This window comes from Bombus fervidus, chromosome 10 (genome assembly GCF_041682495.2).
Source record: "Bombus fervidus isolate BK054 chromosome 10, iyBomFerv1, whole genome shotgun sequence".
In the NCBI taxonomy this organism is placed as follows: Eukaryota; Metazoa; Arthropoda; class Insecta; order Hymenoptera; family Apidae; genus Bombus; species Bombus fervidus.
The window spans coordinates 7,408,775-7,426,955 of NC_091526.1; the positions used below are offsets into that span (position 1 = coordinate 7,408,775).

Genomic DNA, 18,181 nt, shown 5'->3' on the forward strand with positions numbered 1-18,181 from the left:
GTAAGTATGGCGTGCTGTAACAAAACACAGTCTAGAAGCGAACCAAAGCCTCTGCCAGCCTAGGACAACAAAGGCCCCCGAGACTTGCCTCCCGATCACGTCCCGCGGCTCTATATTGCTTTGCCTCCTCCTTTTTATCCTTCTTTCTTTCCACTCCACGTTCACTCCATTCCACGCTCATTCCATTTTTCGTTTCTCCATTATTCTCTTTCTTCTCGCGAGGTAGAACCGCTGAATTTGTCGCTGAATTTTTTATCGCCACGATCTCCAGGCGATCTCGAGCTCTTTTGTTGCATTATGAAACAGTCGAGTACGGAAAATTTCAAGTTACCGTTTGTTCCAAGAAGGCTTATTCGTTCTCTTATTTTTTTCTTTGTGATAGATGAAAGAAAAGAAAGCAATTCGTTTCGAGAAGAAGAAGTCGACCGGTGATTACAAGGCCTCGTATCGTAACTGAAAAACCATTTGACCGTCATTTGATACCGCGGAACGGTATCCAGGCGAAAAAGTGGCGTGGACGAAACAAGATCAAGGGCGAGACAAAGGAACGTTTAATTACTAAACGCGAAAGACGCTTGGCCCCGCGGATGCATTATACGGATTCCTGCGGCCCGAAAAAGAAGCGACCGGTTCACCAGACCGATATATGTATACGCACACCGCGAGTGGTCCATTAACAATAATTTCGACAGTGAATCGGTCCGGGAGGACCCTTCTCGCTCCGCGCCGTACACTAAGAGATAAAGAGAGAGCAAGAGAGAAAGAGACACGCCTGAAGGAGGAATCCTTTCTTGGTAGAAAGGAAACGGGGGAAAAAAGGAGGAAGGAAGGGAACACGGGCGTGCAAACCCGTTTGGCCGTTAGCAGACTCCTTCAGACAAGCACACGCTCTAGCTCGCTCCGACGCAGGACGATCGTTTGCCGCGCTCACGGCTAAAAGTCTGAGCTGCTCTTTTGCTCCTGCCAGCTTGTACACTGACCTATATTCGATGGAACCGGGTCTGGAGACTCCAAGCAACCAACCATCGGAGACCCACTAGCCCGAAGAAGTCCACGGATCGATGTGTGTGTTTATGTATACGTATGTGTCTGTACCGCTTCTTACATGTATATGAACATACAAATATATATAGGCAAGGAGACGTCTTTACTCTTCTCTCTGTATCGATCGTCATTTTACCATACTGGGTGATCTATAAATGCATGTCAATATTTTAGAGCGCCAATCTATACATCGAAATAAGCAGAAAGTGTTACATAGTTATATATCTTACGTATCCTAGTTTTCAAGTTGTAGATCATCAAAGAAAATGTTGAAAAGTGTCTTCGATGCTTGGTACTTCGGTAAACTTTACTGTACACCTTGGTACTAACTGTATAAATAGCTGAAGTATATATGACAGTATCTAAACTTCGCAAAGGATATCGATCGATACGAATCGGACAGAATTTCAAACAGTCAGTATCACAGTTCCGTATTACTGTTTTACGAATGAAACTTGAAAATAAAAATTGAAAGAAGCGTTTTGACATAAAGATCAAAGACATCGCGTAACAATCATTTCAACGTATAGATTCACACCGTAAAGTATCGGCATGCATTTATCACCCCGTATGGAGTATAGCTTTTAGCCAAGTGTTTTTTAGAGAGAAAAATATATCTATCGGGCCCCGAAGCTGCTATTTTCCAGTTTACGCGTCCGGTACGTGCTCCGTTGCGTCGAATGATGCAGTTAGATCGATGCAGCCTGCACACTGCACACTCGGCCCGGTCAAGCAGAAGCTATTTATGTGCCCGGTGCTTCTGAATCTTTTAGCGTGTGACGCACTTCGGGGACTATCTGGCGCACGATAATCGATCCCACCGTTCGTGAAGATGAGATCTGCTGATCGGTGAACTTGCTCCGTAGGCACACGTGGGCGTAGCCGACGTTTCAGGTGGTCGGTGTCACGTTCCTGATGCTTGAGACCCAGCATACACCTCTCCGTTACCAAGGAGTGTTTTTCATTTTTCCAGCATCGAGAGATGCAAGGAAACGTTTTTCTTCCACTTTAATGGTTTTCAGTTTCATGCGAGTTTAATAACAAAGCGCAAAGAGTTATACATATGTGCTTTTTAGATCGTAATACAAGCGATTTTGCGTATTTCTGCTTAGCCGTGGAAATGACGCACAAGTCGCACAGATATGCCGGTTTTAACATTTACGACAGAGGAAAATGTTCATGGGAACGATTTGCGCCGTTTCCGTGTAACGAGCATGAAAAGCAGTTGACATTCCTGCAATTTTTAAGCATATTCGTGGCACCTCTTAGAGGAATTGTAACTCTACTTTACGCAAAAGTGCATTCTCTGATCATTCTATGACTATTCTTACGATTGAAATTTCGAAATATTCTTGAAATTAAAAAAGAAAGTGTTCCTCTTTTTGGAAGTACGCATAACGATTTTTCCTCAGCCTCTTTTATGATTGGAAATCCCAAATAAAATCCTCGCGACTTTTTATAAAAACTGTGACATACCTGAAAAATCCATCTTCTAATTTCTACTGGATTTTTTTAGTGATGTGTTTTATAAAAATTGTTTCACACGTTACACATGCATCTTGCGACATTCTTCCAACCTTTTCTTAGTATTGAAATTCCTAAGCAATATCTTAGAAATCTTTTATCAAAATTGTAGCCTGTTTTAAAAGTGTATCATCTGAATTTTTCTACATTTTCCTATACTTGAGAACTTTTTATGAAAATTGTATCATATTTTAGAAGTATGTTCTCCAATTTTATGATAGAAAAGTAAAGAAACATTTTACATCAGAACGTCAATAGCTCAAGTGGGAAAACAGATGGTAAAGTGTATTTTAAGCAAGATGATCAAGTATTTTTGCCCAACAGGCATCAGCAATTTCCCGACTCGATCCCGTGGCGAATCGAAGCTTTCATTTTTGCTTTTCCTGTCGCGTGGCCCGGGATACTCGAAACGACCGGATATATCCTGCCACGGATCTGGGTTAAGCGAGGATCATCCGAGTCATGCTCCTTATAACTTGGATTGAAACATCCCGCCACGAAACTTAATCGATTTCACGGTTTGTACACCGAGATGAGACATCTTGAATCTTGCTCTGGTCAAGATTCTCTATACCGACTTGTTCTCGTGATTCTGATCGTGACATCTTGGCTATTAAGTACTTTCCAAATTAAAGGATGCTAAATCATTCTGGTAAACTTATTCGAGCACTTAAAAATTGTCGTTTATAAAAATTGTAAGTAGTAAACGTAAGCACACGCCATAAGCAATTTAACAATTACATTTTATTAATATTAAAACTATCAGAATGAGATTATCATAGAAATAATAATAAATAATTCTTTAAAAATTTTATAAATATACAAAGGTGCATTATCGACGATATAAAGGATTTCTAGTAAATTACAATAGGATCCATATATCTGGATAACGAGGAATTCATATAATTGCAGTTCATACAATAGCAACAGGATTTTTCATTTCGTATAACAAGAGTTTCAATACAACTCCATTTAGTTGCGCTTCAATTGAAATTTCGTCCAAATAAATGGCTTTCATAGAAACGGACTTTTATTGTATACGGATAAAGATTTATTTCCTCCTCGCATTATCCATTTTTTTCATCCTGAAGTGTCTGACGAGAGTCTTGTGGTTTAAACTTTAGTAATTCTATCGGTACACGAAACTGAAGATATTCGTGTGGAAAACATATATCTGTGGAATAAACCGAGGGAGTATCTCTAGTATGAGCCATATCGAAACGTGGGTTTCATAAATATGCAAAATTTCATTTGCATTCGCAGCACGAATGCTCCAACGTACGCGTGGGCAGACAGCTATGAAATTTCGGAATGACTCTATTAAATTGATCGGTTACCAGGTTACGATTTTATCTGGTCCAATTATCCAAGCAAAGTTTACGCGCGTGTATAATCCCAGTCGCGTTTCCATCGAATGATTTTCACTTTCCACGAGTCGATCCACTGTGATGTCGCGATGAACGATGATCAATCGTTTAAAGTTTGCGTAGGTGCTTTACGTTGTGGCATTGAAAAACGATCGATAATTGGCAGTACACAGTACGACAGGTACCGGAAAGTTCCGATTAAGTTCGCGCGATTATCACGGTCGATAGTAATATAGTTGCACTTTAATGCGTGCTCCGTTATTTGCATGATTATAGGTGTACGCGATTATAAAGCGTGCGCGAACGGTGGGTACGCGATCGAGATAAGTGAAGGGTTGGCCGGTGATAAACATGCTCGTGATTGATATCGAAACACGCGTAAAGATGTCGATTAAAGAAGCTCGATATCGCATTGCCTGACACTAGAAAAAAGGAAATGACGCACAAATTACGCGTGAACGTTTTAATATCGTTGAGCCAGTGCTGTATGCAAATACAGTTCGTTTCGATGTTTCGCAAATGTCAATGAACCTGAGTGTATACGCGAAAACGAATATACTGTCTTTGAAAGAACTTGTTCGCACTGCGCGTGTAACGAGCGTGCTGTAAACCGATTTGCATATCGAATAGAAAGCGAACGAATAAATCAGAGCGGAGCGTTGAAGTTGATTTTCTTGCATCATCACGTCGCGTCGAATAAACGCGCGACTCTGCAAATATATATTACCGCTACCGCGACAAAACTCGTTGAATTATCGAGAAATTATGTAGTTGAAGTAGTACGAGGAACTAAAAACTTCTTCCAACGAAACTTTCAGCCGAGGGAACTGAACTAAACTTTTGCCACAATCACGCGACCAAACAATCTTCCAGGTTAAAAAGTACACGCCTGCGGAACTTGGTTCGATTGGAAGCACACGACGTGGAATAATTAAAAACTTTCGTGGCCGTTCTTCTAAACGAAAATAACTTGGTTTTATCGTAATCGGTCTCTTCACGGTGCGTAACATTATTACAATCTTTGGGGATCGAGCTTGGCGAACAAAACACGGCCCAGTTTCCTGTTTCTTACGCATCACATCCGTTTCCATCGACGATTCAGAGCAGAACACAGAGAAAGAGAGAGAAAGAAAGAGATGAGAGAAAGAGAGCGAAGTGGGGGAGAGGAGACGTAAAGAAAAACTGTGAGAAAGACTAGGTTAATAACGAACCTTCCAAAGAGGCTCGATTCCATTTTCCACCCCATCATCTCGTGTCTGCCTCATTAGCACTTCTGACCGTCGAATGAGAGAAAGAGAAGAAAAGAGGGAGAAGGTGTGGAAGCGGCATCGCTGAGAAAGGCAAGCCAAACCCAGCTGAATACAGCTGCAAATGAGGGGCATCAACGATGCTGCGGTGGTCGCTTGTACCCCTAGCTATAGCTGCTTCCCTCTATGAAAGATGCAGAAGTGCTAAATGAAGAACCTGGTCACTGGAATAGCGTTGGATATCAGGGACGATGTGAAACAGGCCGAGATGTGACGAGCTTTGATCAGACCATACCGTCCATCTTTCATTTTCTTACTCTGGCTGTTCGTTCTTGTCGCATTCACAATTCTTTCTGGCGTGAACCACCACAGCCGGAATAAATTAGGTGACTTTCCCTCCTCTCCTTTCTCGGTGAACTAGTTTTCTGGAATTCTTCCTTCCACGCGTTAAAAATATAATATTTCTTCTTCTTTTTCGTACTAGTTTCTAGATAAGATGATAAATTGACGCGGACGTAACGTTCGATAGATTTACGATTAACATTCGATTTACATATATTATAGATTATATGATATTACGCAAGTCACGCGTAAGGTACCCGTACCGATGGTATAAATTATAACGAGATTAGCAGTCGGTAATCGTAGCATGGAAAATAGAATTCGTTTCGATCGACGAGCACCGAGGTTGATGGAAAGCTGGTATGGCCGGGGGAAAGGTGTGCGAGCGTAGTGTAGCGCAACGTTACGCAATACCTGGACGAAATATTAAAGAGTAGTATTTCTTCTGAATGTCGCGACTATCTTCCTTTTTACGGCGTTTCGTGTGTTTCGTGTAATTTTATATAAAGCAGCTTATATCCGTTGATATTGCTTCCTGAAATTTTCCTACGTGGCGTCACGTTGTGCAACATCCATCACGCCCCGTGTATTCGAAAGGCATAAAGGTGGATAGAAACGTCGTCAAGGGATTCAATAAACGTAAATTTCAATGACACGACGAACAGCTTCCAGCTTCCTGATGCATGTTTGCCATGTTTCACGAAGATAACGTTACGAACTGTATATAAGTAAGTTTGAACATTGGGGATTGTACATAGTGCCTCTAAAGATATTTCATTGAAAGTTTCTAAATTTTGAAAAAATTCCGGTATCGGTGGTGAAAGATAACAGAAAGTCAAACACTTTTCGTCCCCACGGCGATAATAGATAAGCTCGAGTGTTCGAATTACTCGGCATCGACGTTCTCCTTGTTGTACGTGTACAGTGTACACAGATGGCATGCAGATTACTCGCGTCGGTAATTCGTGTTAAACTTTATCGAAAAGTGTGGGACCGATTGTTATATTCGTTGAATACAAAAAAAAAATTATTTATTTTGTAGAAAAATGATTCTTAAGAGAATTATTCAATTCGAGTTTCTAGAATCAGAACGCCAAACTACCCTGAAAGACTTTGTACCTTTCTTACGAAATGCCACCAAAAACCTTGACCTTGATGCAAACTAGAATACTTCATCCCTTCCACGCCTCGTATACACAAGCCCCTTCAAGTCTACTCCTGTAATAATGATACCCACTGCTTATCACCATCCAAGCAACAGTGATATCAAAAACCTTGACCTCCGTCTGAAGTGGTCCTTTCCTTTCTAGTTTCTTCGAACCTACCACAATGACCATGCTAGTGAACTCTTATCTTACCAAAGCTACCATTCTAAATTCCCTCAATTTATACCATTCATTCTATTGTCCAAGTCACCCTATTCTAATATGAACAAAGCAAAATGTCGTACGACTTTCAATACTTCGCTTCTAAAAGCAAATAAAATTCATTTTTCTCTCAATTCCAAGGCACAACTCGCAGAAATAATTGACTTACCGGATTGTTAGTGAGTGCCGAGGTGGACGCAGCGGTAGGATGATGATCGTAATCCAGGTAATCGTCCCGACTCCTCTCCGTGTCGTCCCTGTCGTCCCTAATGTCCCGGATGTCTCGAAAGTCCCTAAGGTCCCGAGGGTCCCTGATATCGCGTAGGTCCCGAAAGTCGCGGAGGTCGCGTTCTCGGAGGTCGCGTTCTCGGAGGTCGCAACGGCTCACGTGGTCCCGTTCACCGCGAAGCTGCCTCGACATCGCCGTCGGCTCCTCCTCCTGCGAGTCGAGCAGCAGCTGCTCGGCTCCACCGCCGCCTCCTCCACCACCGCCACCGCCACCTCCAACACCACCTCCGCGTCGGGCGGGATAACGCAGGAGGTCACACCATCCTATATCCTCCTCCGCCCCTCCGGCGACCTCGCCGCGGGGCAACCGAGCCGTGCCTGGGGCCCTCACGACCGATCTGCCTCGAACCTCCTGCCCCCGCGGCCCCCCGGGGGGCTCCGCCACATCACACCCAAACGCTACGCTTCTTGGACCCCTCACGACCTAACTCTTCTGCTTCCACTACGCACCACCCTCCTCTTTTCTTATATTTTCTCTGATATTTCTTCTCTTCAGTTCTAGTTTCTTTTCCTTTCTCGGTTTTATTTTCCTTTTTAACTTCTTCGCTTCGGCTCGATTTTAGTAGGTTACCGTCTTCGCTGAGTTTGTCTTCTCTGACACGGAATCTGAGCGACTAGAGGTGACAGAACGACGATGGATCAGCAGATGTAGCGAGAGAGTGGCGGCTGAAGATGACGCGTTTGGCGAAACGCTTCGAGTGTCTGTAAACAGAGAGTGAAGGGTTAGCACGATCCATTCAAATGTGATTGAAGCTCCGAGATTTTTGATAGATTTGCTTTCTTACTTGTGAATTTGACTATCGTTAGTGAATGTCACGAATGGATTTCAGGAAATTATATTGGTTGGTTTCTGCTCTTGTTGCTCAAGTTATAGGAGTGTAGAGAATGTAATTTTATTTGAACTAGTTGAAAAGTTGTAACGATGATACGTTTACGTTACATTGCATGTATATCGGTCAAAGGTTGATGGAACAGATTAACGGTTGAAATCGCTCGTCGTACGAAAATATCCATGGATATGTTTTTACATACACATACATATACACACACACACACATTTTACATACACACACGAAGAGACTATTCGATAAAGGAACCCAAGAGATTCCACAGACTTTATTATATGATATAACGCTACCGTAACTACGTAAGATGTAAATTCAATTTCCACACCGTTACCATACGTCGCGACGGATAATTCAATTTAAATTTAGTGAGCCAAGCTATTTGACACAATGACACGTGTTCCTCTATTGTTCTGCTGTGTGCTCTAATCAACGTTTCGCTAGAGGTTTACATTTCTTGCCTGGGAGGACTAATTATTACTTCCGCGACAATAGAAATTTCATTCAAACTTGAATACAACCTCATTTAAATATTACACACAGATTACCATTAGATTTTAATATAAAATTTTCTTCGATATTTTCTTACTTGTATTTTAGATAATATTATATAGAAAAATTCAATGAAAAGTATCCACACTAGTCAAGAAATAATTTTCTTTTTCAACACGATTAAACGTTAAGTCAATCAACAATGTCGTAAAGTTTCTCGCAAACTACCACAAACTCGATCAAACTGTTAGCACGGCGATGGTTGGAACAATAGCAAGGTCAGCCTCGATTCGTTAAATCGATGATCATTAATTAACGCGTCACCGCCGGAAGATGCCGGACCGATGATAGTGATAACATGGAACTCCTCTCTGCCAAGGTCAGACTCGACCATTCGGAAATTATGGCTGCTCTGAACCGTTACCTTGAGAGGCTAGCGCAGCAAGTGACGTGTCTCCGACCTACGGGAACCTTGTACTTCCCTGTCGAAAGACGGAAGAGAACGTTGCGGTGCGAAGAGAATCGACGCGCGAACTGCCGTAAAATCAGACGATAAACCAGTGCGTAAAGTCCTCCCTGGCGTTCCAGCCTTATGAAGGAGAGAGGGTGGCAACGAAGCTCACACAAGGTGGGGTAAGTTGAGGTTAGGTCACGCCGCAGACCGCGAATGTAGGGTTGTGGGTCGCGCCCGGTCGAGCTCAGCTGCGCTACGACCTAAAGGGGTTGCGGCTTGTCTCTGGTCAGACACGCCACAGGCCACTCGGCCGTTCCCTTTATTTCTCTATAGAAGATGCTCTAATGAACCGTCTCTGTAATTTCCCTATCGATCTTCCCTCTACTTTTCACAGGCTAATGCGTAAAGAAACAAGTTACGTGACAGTAGAAAGTGACCGTCACGAGTCAGACCGAGAGTCAGACGCGCTGACGCGTCGTCCGTGTATCGTAACGGTATTGTAGCGTTATTTTTCGAGATAATTAGATTCTATAAATGAGACAATGAAAAACGGTTTCCAATCCATTCTGTGTTACAAGGCATAGTCCAAAAGGCACGAGGATACAGACAGAACACCATATGAAAAGTCAAGAAAATCACGGGGCCAAAACATCCCCTGTAACTTACTCGATCGGCTGTCCGACCCGGAGTCTTCGTATCGCTACCTTTCCAGTTAAAAGGCGAACACACCACTGGGGATCACTTTTCGCGCGCGGCTCACGTTCTACCGGAAGCAGGATCGGCTGAAGACGCGTACAATGCCTGGTACAAGCTAAAATAGAACAAGGCTAGTCCGCGACGAGAACGAATTTCCGCGTGGACGATCCGGCGGCAAGAAAGTGTCCACGACGTCGAAATGACGGTGACGGTTGGGCCGTGCTCGCGTCGACGGCTGCTGCTACCGCGGCTCGCGCTACCTCGGCCGGTCTCGGTCGACCTCGTCCTTAGTCGGTCTCGCTCGGCTCTTGTATCGTGACGTTGCGCGGGGACGCGAAAACCCCGGCGGTCTAGAGTATCGATCGCATGCGCTAGCGCACGCGAGCTACGCTGCGGCGCGTCAACACGCGCCTTTCTCGACTGATGTGAGGGTTGCGAGACACGTGGTTGCGTTTCTGTTCCAAGATCGTTCCTTTTTCCTTCGCTGCACCAAAGATAAAGGAGTCTTGATTGGACTGTTGGATGAAAGAGAAGAATGTTTTAGTGGGAACTGAGACGGAAAGAGGGAGTTCGATGAGGTAGTCTGGTGATCTGCTGGGAGAGAATCTAGGTGTCAAGGGATGACCTTGCTTAAACGAATTCATTGCAACAGCAGCGTCTGATAGTTGTGTAGCTGAGTATTGTCATGTATGAAGATACTGCGATAGAATTGATAAATTTTATATTGAAAGCCCTCTAAAATATTTTTGTTAATATTTATGTATAAAGCTTGTAGGTTTATTTAAAGGAAAATAATTGACGATGAAATAGAAAACAACGGAAAGAATACCCAATATCTCCCGCAGTTCCATTTAAATTCAACGATGTTTCTTTCACTCCTTTTATCATCTAAATTGCAAATACGACTCACAGACTTTTCCAACTATAGTTTATCAGTGGATAACCGTATTGCGGTAGATTCCACCAGCACCCCGTCATGAATTAACGAACCTACATCGGTTCTGTAGCAACGTTTCCGATTCAGGGTTGTCGAGTAGCGTAAAACGGAGCGATTGAAATAAATTGTATTAAGAATGTGTCGCTTATCATTAGACGCTGACTCGTTATCGCGACGGTCTCTCGTTGCACACGGTCGGTTTTGAAATGACGACGCGTCGTTAAGCTGTTTACCATGAAGCAGTCATTAAGAGCAGCGCTTTCATTTAATCACACGTTATTAACTTACGCTTAATACTGCGGGCTTAAGCTGGTTGAAAACTGGTATAATTACCGACCATTATAATTAGTTAAACAGACCATGTGTTCTATGCGTATCTACATGTTCATAAATAATCGATGTTAACAAGATACGAAGTTTGACTCGATCTCATCTGGCCGTGGTATTTGAAGCTCGTGGCGTTCCACGCGACAGGGGGATGAAACCACCCTCAAGTGCTCGTCGAACATCCCGACATCTGACGGAGGGTAAAAGAAGTGTCATGGGAGAAAATAGCTCGCAAAAGAAGAAACGGTCTACAGTTTTCTGCGCGAGGATAGCCACCCTCCTGGCGATTTCATCCGTGATTTCACTCTGGAGCTCTCCTTACCGACTATCAGTGATAACGCTCCAAGTTTACTTCCAATGACCATTAGCTTTCGATAAAGACGCACTTACTTTGGACGAATAGCTACGTTCCAATCGAATGTTATTGATCGTAAAACAAAGTGCTAGGGACGTTAAATAAATGGGAGCTTGTACCATACAGTGCTGCAGGCTGGTGGCTGGAATCAGAACATGTCTCTCTCAACGGTAATCGTTTTAAGTGACTGTTTAAAGATGACACGTTCTTGCATGATTTTCTAGACCTCCGGACAGGAAAGTTATTTTACAATTATTTGGGAAAACCATCGTTTATATCGCTGAAAGTTAAATGGTATCTCTTACGTCGATTCTTATTTTTTTAGAAATCAGGTACTACGATCGCTTAAAAAAGAAAGACGAAAATTCAAAAATGTTTCGCTCGTAACTTTCTAAAAGACGCACCATTATCTTTAACGAGGACAATGATGTAATCGTTTCTGGAAATTCAAGTCATACGTCCTCCGTGTAGATTCTTATTTTTATAAAATCTAAGCAAAGGCGATCGACTGAAAACGAAACCAAGAATCTTTGAACTTCCAATCCAAGGGACGCACCCAATGGTCCTCAATTCTGAACTCAAGAGTTCTGTATCCACTATGAAAAAAAAACCTTTTTCCGCCGAACGTCGTAAACACCCGTCAACTTTTCCCTTTGAAAGTCATCTGTACTCGCACGGGATGCAACCCTTTCTACCTGTTCTAGCGCGTTATCCGATCATCGATCAACCGCGAGAAGGATCGTCAGACAGCGTCTGTCTGGTGACACGAGGGGCGTCACATAGCGGGTCTTCCGGTCGGAAGCAGCGGTCTAGGTATCGTGATGCGTGTGTACCGAGCGAGTCAGAGAGTGTCGGGCGCGACGCTAGCTCGCAGCCAGTTCTACGTCCATCATCCCCGAGGCTACGCCGTAAGGTGGCAACGTTGCTCTCGCGCGAGAGAGGTTTAGAAACAGGCGCAAGGGGCAATGCTACCGCTCGCGCCAACAATGTACGCTGGTAGGGGAAGGTATGTAGACTGTATAGTATGGAGTATAGAGCGTCCTAGGAGCGTGTTTGCGTTATTCTGGTGGGGGCGAGTCGTCTAGCGTGAGACGGAGAGCTAAACGCGAGGAATAGTGGGGACAAGTCAACAGGCCGTGTGGTGGGGTTGAAAGACGAGGTAGCACGAGAGGGAGGTAAAGGCGAGAGCAGGAGAGAGGTAGAAGGAGGAGAGGGAGCGAGAGGCAGCCGAAAGCGTATAGCGGCCCATAATTCGGTGCGCCGCCCCGCAATCAGGTTCGTGCTCGATGTTTCTAACCGCCTCGCTCGTCGTAACCGGGAGAGAGAGACGGTAGTGCACGTTTTTACGTTTGTTCGTCAACTCCGTCGATCAAGTACAGTCCGTGATATAGGACGGAGCACGGCTCGGGCCCGCGATCTATTTTTCTATTATTTTTTTCCGTTTCTCGTTCTTTTACCGACGAATCTTGGTTTCGTTCTTCTCCGGCATTGTCGGCGCCGCGTCGTTCTTATTGTTTACTTGTCCGGAGAGATAGACGCAGCTTGACAGACACTCCACTCTCGGGCATCTCTTCCGTAGTTCAAACGTTTATCGTGAGAGATCGTACGTCACAAGTCGACGTACGAGCGTCGTGGAAAAGCCGGAAGGGCCGCTACGTGTGCCCTCCCCGGAGGACATGGAGGACAGTCGAGAGTGTGAGAGGAAAGCCTGCTAAACCACACACGAAAGGAAGAAGAAGAAACGCAGTGGCTCACCGGTGTAGACTTGCAACAGAAGCGCGCGTCTGCCAGTCAACGAGTCGGCTATTCAGTCAGCTAGTCAATCATTCAGTCAGTGCCGGTTCTACGCTTCGAAACGTTTTCTCCCTGTCTGTTTATACTCACCTAGAGTTCTTCAATGGTTGCTGTCTGATGTGTTTTGCTGGCAACCGACGACGAATCTTTGTCCGTAAGTGAAAACGAGAAACAGAACAGCGCACGAAAACGAAAACTTCCTGGATCTCTGGTGTTGTTACGATTTTGTGTTCCATCGTCTTTTAAGACGCCGAAACGTTGCACGAGATATTTTATAATCGCTGGCCACACAAATGCTTGGCGTCGAAGGAAAATGTGTCACTAAGAACACGGCCAGTGAATTAATGAATTTCTTACGTGATGATTTTCTTACGTTCACGCAATTCGTTGATTGTTGGTGATGATTGTGCTGGTTCGCTAATATAAACGCCTCCACGTCGTCGTCGTGGTTAAAAAAAGAGGAGGAGGAGGGAGCTTCTCTGGCTGATTGAAACGTTCATCCTTAAAGCATCTCTCGCATCACCGTGCCTTCCTTCCCCTTCAGTTTGGTCCACGTAGTCACGTAAATATATAAAACGAACGAAACGAACACACATGCATGCCCCGAAACCGCGTCCTGTGCGCACGTGTATGCACGTGCACGAAGAATACGAGCGTGTTATGGCCGCGGCGTGGTACACGGCTCTGATTATTAACGAGTTATTACCGCGATACTAATTAAGTTTAATCGCAAGGCCGCCGTTCGTTAAAGTTAATTGCACGATCGACCACGGCCCACGTCGTTAACTACGCCGTCCGTGCTCGCTGCGTAGTCGTGCTTTTATAGAAATTACGTGGACTCAATCTTGCTTGGTAGGACGCGCGAAAATCCTTCATCATCGCGTAGCGGTTTCATTTTTTCTCTCTATCGGGTTAAGTTGATATCGAATCGAGACCGTTTAAATTCGCGTTTGAAATTGCACGGGAATTCTTTCGTGATACGATACGATCCGTAGTCTCCGTGTAAACATGTTGCAAAGAGTTGCGTTGCGTGAATTGCAATTGCACCAGTACGTGTCACGAAGCTCGTATTTCTCGCAGTTTCGAACCAACACGGTAGCCGCGCGCATCATTGGCTTTTCTCTTCGTATGTGTGAGCTATCGGTCGGCAAACACGTTTCGATCTAATCCACGGCGATGAGCTCCTTCAGTTCTCGGTCTTTTTCATCGATATCGGAACGATCGTGACCGTTTCGCTTGAATGGTTCGTCCGTTAATTTGTTTGCCACCCCCCTCCCACCGCTTCTCAGTCGTGTTATGTCGCCTACGATTTCTTCAAATCCCTTCTCGTTGATCCCGCTCTGATTAGACTCGTAATTTGAGCTCTTAACGGTACGCTCATCTTTTTTTAGACCAATGATTAATCTATAAATTCGATTGTTTGAACCTGGATCGATGGTCGTCTGGGTAAGATTTTTTATGATCTTCGATTCTGCTCGATATTTGATACAATCTATTTTCTTGTCGAACGTTTAGTCTTGTGTTTTCGGCTAATTCTTCGTTAGAGATTCAACATTTTTATAATTCCTTAAATCCGTGTTTAGTTAAGTAAAAATATATTTAAATCTCGATTATTTGAATCATTAAGAATCTGCCTCTATTGCACGAGTTTTCCAAGATTCTTTTGCGATTTATACGAGACAATTTTTTAACAAAAAGTATCTTCTTCGATGTTACTTCCTCAATATCTATAACTATTAAATTTGATCGAATCATCGTTTCTTTAATGATTCATTAACGATCGAGCCAATATACCAGCCATTCAGAAGCCACATTGACTACCTCCATTAATTGAAGATTAGAGACATCGATAATGCTACAAACATTATCTTTAAAATATGCCTTGTAATCCACGATTACTTACGCTATTTTTTTTTCGCTTTGCAATAATCAAACGTATAATAACTCATATGTCAATATGTAAAAACATCGATCCTCGGATTGAACCTGTTTTATAAAGATTTTGCATAACGTTTATAATTAGAGCTACCGGGTAACATTTTTTTTTTTTTTTTTTTCAAGAAATTGAACATTAATATCATGTACTCGGAAATGAAATTTATAGAATGTAAATTCGATCAGTTTAGTTTCGAAGAGGATCATTTATCGGATGATCCAACGATTTTCGTTCCCCAACGCGATTAGTTGAGTCGAGTTTCGTTTCCCTTTGGTTTTATGCTAATGTTAGTTGGCTTCACGCACATGTCATGATGGATCCTAGACGGAATTTGTTAAAGTTCGTAGACCGTTCGTTGCGACACGCAGGCACACGCGTCGTACATTGCGTGCGACGCGTGTGATCAATAAATCGGGCTGTGCAGCACGCACACGAACGCACCTTCGCGTGTACGCACGTGACGTGCACACTGTTGCAGCGACGGTTCTAAAACGCATAGCCCAGACGTAACAGCGTTCCTTTTCCATGCGACTCGACGACAATGTATCAAAAGCAGCCAGGTCAGAATATTCGTATGGCGTGGAAAATTTTCCTCAACGACGCGACGCCAACGTTCACTATCGCCACAACTGCGTTATATTCCTCTAGATTTTGTTATTATTACATGTGTCGTTGCTAAGAATCCGTTGACGTAGGAATTTCGTTTTTGCAAATATTTTGCGACGAAATTGATATTCTATTCCGAAAGACCAGTTTAACGTAACCTTCATTTTTTTTTTTTTAGCCTTTTTTATTTTTCATATTTGATATTAAATATTGGCGCGTTGATCTTCCGTCAAGATTATCTATTAAATTTTTGAAATTATATTCTGATAGTATCGCGTGTGATCTTTCCTCTCTTAGATTTCTATATTTTATTTTTCATATTTGATAATACGGTCTCCTGTATATCATATAGTTTTGTAAATATCATGAGCTCAGTTTTTAAAATAGTACTCCGTAGAATTCTGCTATTAATATTCTACTATTTAATGTAGTCTTCTTTCCTTTATGCTTCATGTTTGATAATATATTCTGTAGGTATGAAATATTGGCGCGTCAAACTCATTTGGCAAAGATTTTGCACGATGCTTTTTAATTAAAGTTTTCGATTAAAGTTTCGAAACAAGGCTTTTCATTAAAGTTTCCGACGAACAGCGTATAAATGAAATCTCGTGTCACGAAGGAAACGACGATTTTGGCTACAACAATTGTTTTTACTAGACGAATTTTTTTCAGCGTTAGTAAAACGTTGTTCACTTTCTTCTTGGCCTATCATCTTATAACAGGCTTCCCGTCGTGTTTTTGATAAATTCGATACGAAACTTCCTGGACGCACGGGATGTAGGATACGTAACAAATGTACGCACATACATTATCTCAGCGAGTAATTTTTCATTCATATTGTTTCACTAAAATCTTTCCCCAAACGAACAACATTTCTATACTAATCATTACTTCGTAATAAACTTTAACATTATTAACCGTTTACCAGTACATTTGAACGCTACGAACGACTGACGGTATTTTGTATTTCATTCTTATCTCCTCAATAATGTTTATTGAACAAGACTTGAAATATTTATAAACTAATAGTACGCATATGTAATAATATAGACGTATTTCATAGAAATAACAAATATGACGAGCGCTATCGCGTCGCTTTGTTTCTCTTCGCAATCGATTAAAACAAGCGTTATCGCACTGTTCGGGATTTTTCGACTCTGTTTTTTCAAAGACCCCTGGGACTCAAGCGGTTAAGATTCTTAAAAATCTATTCTAAATAGGCAGAAAGAAAGATTTGATCAATTTAACTTTACAAACATACTAAACTTTTTTTTAATTCTTCAATATATTTTTACCCGCAATTTCCGATGAATATACAAGATTGATTATCAATCGCTAGAAATGGAAATTCTATAAAGAATTGGGAATTTTAATCACTTATAGGTTTTTAGATTTTTTAAATGTCATTCTTTCTCTTTTACCGGCGATTTACGATGAATTTGCAAGCTTGATTAACGCCACGTCTCCCGTTAGAAACGGAAATCCCACGAGTCCGTGTCTTTCCACATGGCGGCCGATGGTTATTTGATCGATACGAGCCCTCGTCTCTTCGCTTTTCACCGTGAGCATTGCGACCCTTTTATTAATGACCGACTCACACGCATCTCGATAAGCTGCGATAGGCACGAGTATATACTCACGAGTCACGAGCCGCGCGTTTGGGAACGTTTCACGCACACGAAGGTCGTATCTTTTTCGGACGATTTATTGAGTATTCTCCCACTGCGTGCTTCCCTTTGTACAATTTACAATCCGATCACTCGTATTCGTCACAATAATACGAAGAAAAAAAAATAAAGTTAAAGAAAGAATTTTGTTTGGTTGTTTTCAAATATTTGTTTATCGCGTTTGATTATCGATCATCGAATTCCCTAATAATAATTCTCGTAATCTGTTCGCCATGTTATCATGCTTCATGAAATAAAGAATCACGTGTAAATAGGAATGACGCGTCCCATAAAGTTTACACGAGGGAAACGCCGCTAAAAAATTTCAGACGATAGTATAAATCTTTCCTGCGAACCACGTTATTTCGATACCGCGTAAACGCGTTGATCCCAGCGTGATCGAACGTTAATCATAGATTTTTATCGTTTGCACGGTTGATGGTGTTAGATAGGAATCGTCATGTGCGATGTTCTCGGTTATAGTCACAAGTTCGCACGTATGAATACACGGCTTGTGTAATATATAAAGCAGGAGATGTACGTAGTATTTACATAATGAATCTCTCGAAAGCCCCGATTAATCAATTTCATTTTTTGTTAATTTCTTAATTCCATTACCCAAGTGCAGGATTGTTCGTTTCTCAAGGAACAAATTATTTCCATAAAGTTCATTTATCGAAAGAACGTAATATACATAAGCGATAGTAAATCCTAAGGTGAATTTGAAAGAAGCTTTTGTAACATCATCACATTTCGATACTTCTCAATTTATGGAGTTGATTGATGTAATTTTTGAAGAAATCGTATACGACGTGGTATACAAATCGGTTGCCACAATCTTTGAACTTGTTTTCTTAATTTAACTGAAAATTATTTCAGACACGTCAGAGCTA

The 18,181-nt window shown here is 42.4% G+C and overlaps 2 protein-coding genes across 13 annotated transcripts in view; one reads left to right on the plus strand and one right to left on the minus strand.

Annotated features, from left to right (window-relative positions):
* LOC139991419 (uncharacterized) overlaps nt 1-9,951 on the minus strand; it is a 49,615-nt gene extending 39,664 nt beyond the window's left edge. Inside the window, exons 1-2 of the mRNA XM_072011471.1 lie at nt 9,637-9,951; nt 7,061-7,881 (exon numbers count right to left, since the gene is read on the minus strand). Of these exons, the coding sequence (XP_071867572.1) occupies nt 7,061-7,312 (252 nt within the window). The 5' untranslated portion in view covers nt 7,313-7,881; nt 9,637-9,951. The remainder of the gene's footprint in view (nt 1-7,060; nt 7,882-9,636) is intronic.
* A 2,485-nt stretch (nt 9,952-12,436) lies between these two features.
* The window catches only part of LOC139991413 (protein abrupt), a 77,628-nt gene continuing 71,883 nt past the window's right edge, over nt 12,437-18,181 (plus strand). For 6 of the 12 annotated variants that reach the window (XR_011800837.1, XR_012453394.1, XM_074111923.1 and 3 more), the window contains exon 1: nt 12,567-12,980. The gene's annotated coding sequence lies outside the window, so the exon portion shown is untranslated. The other 6 variants (XM_072011444.2, XM_072011449.2, XM_072011446.2 and 3 more) reach the window with 6 other exon arrangements.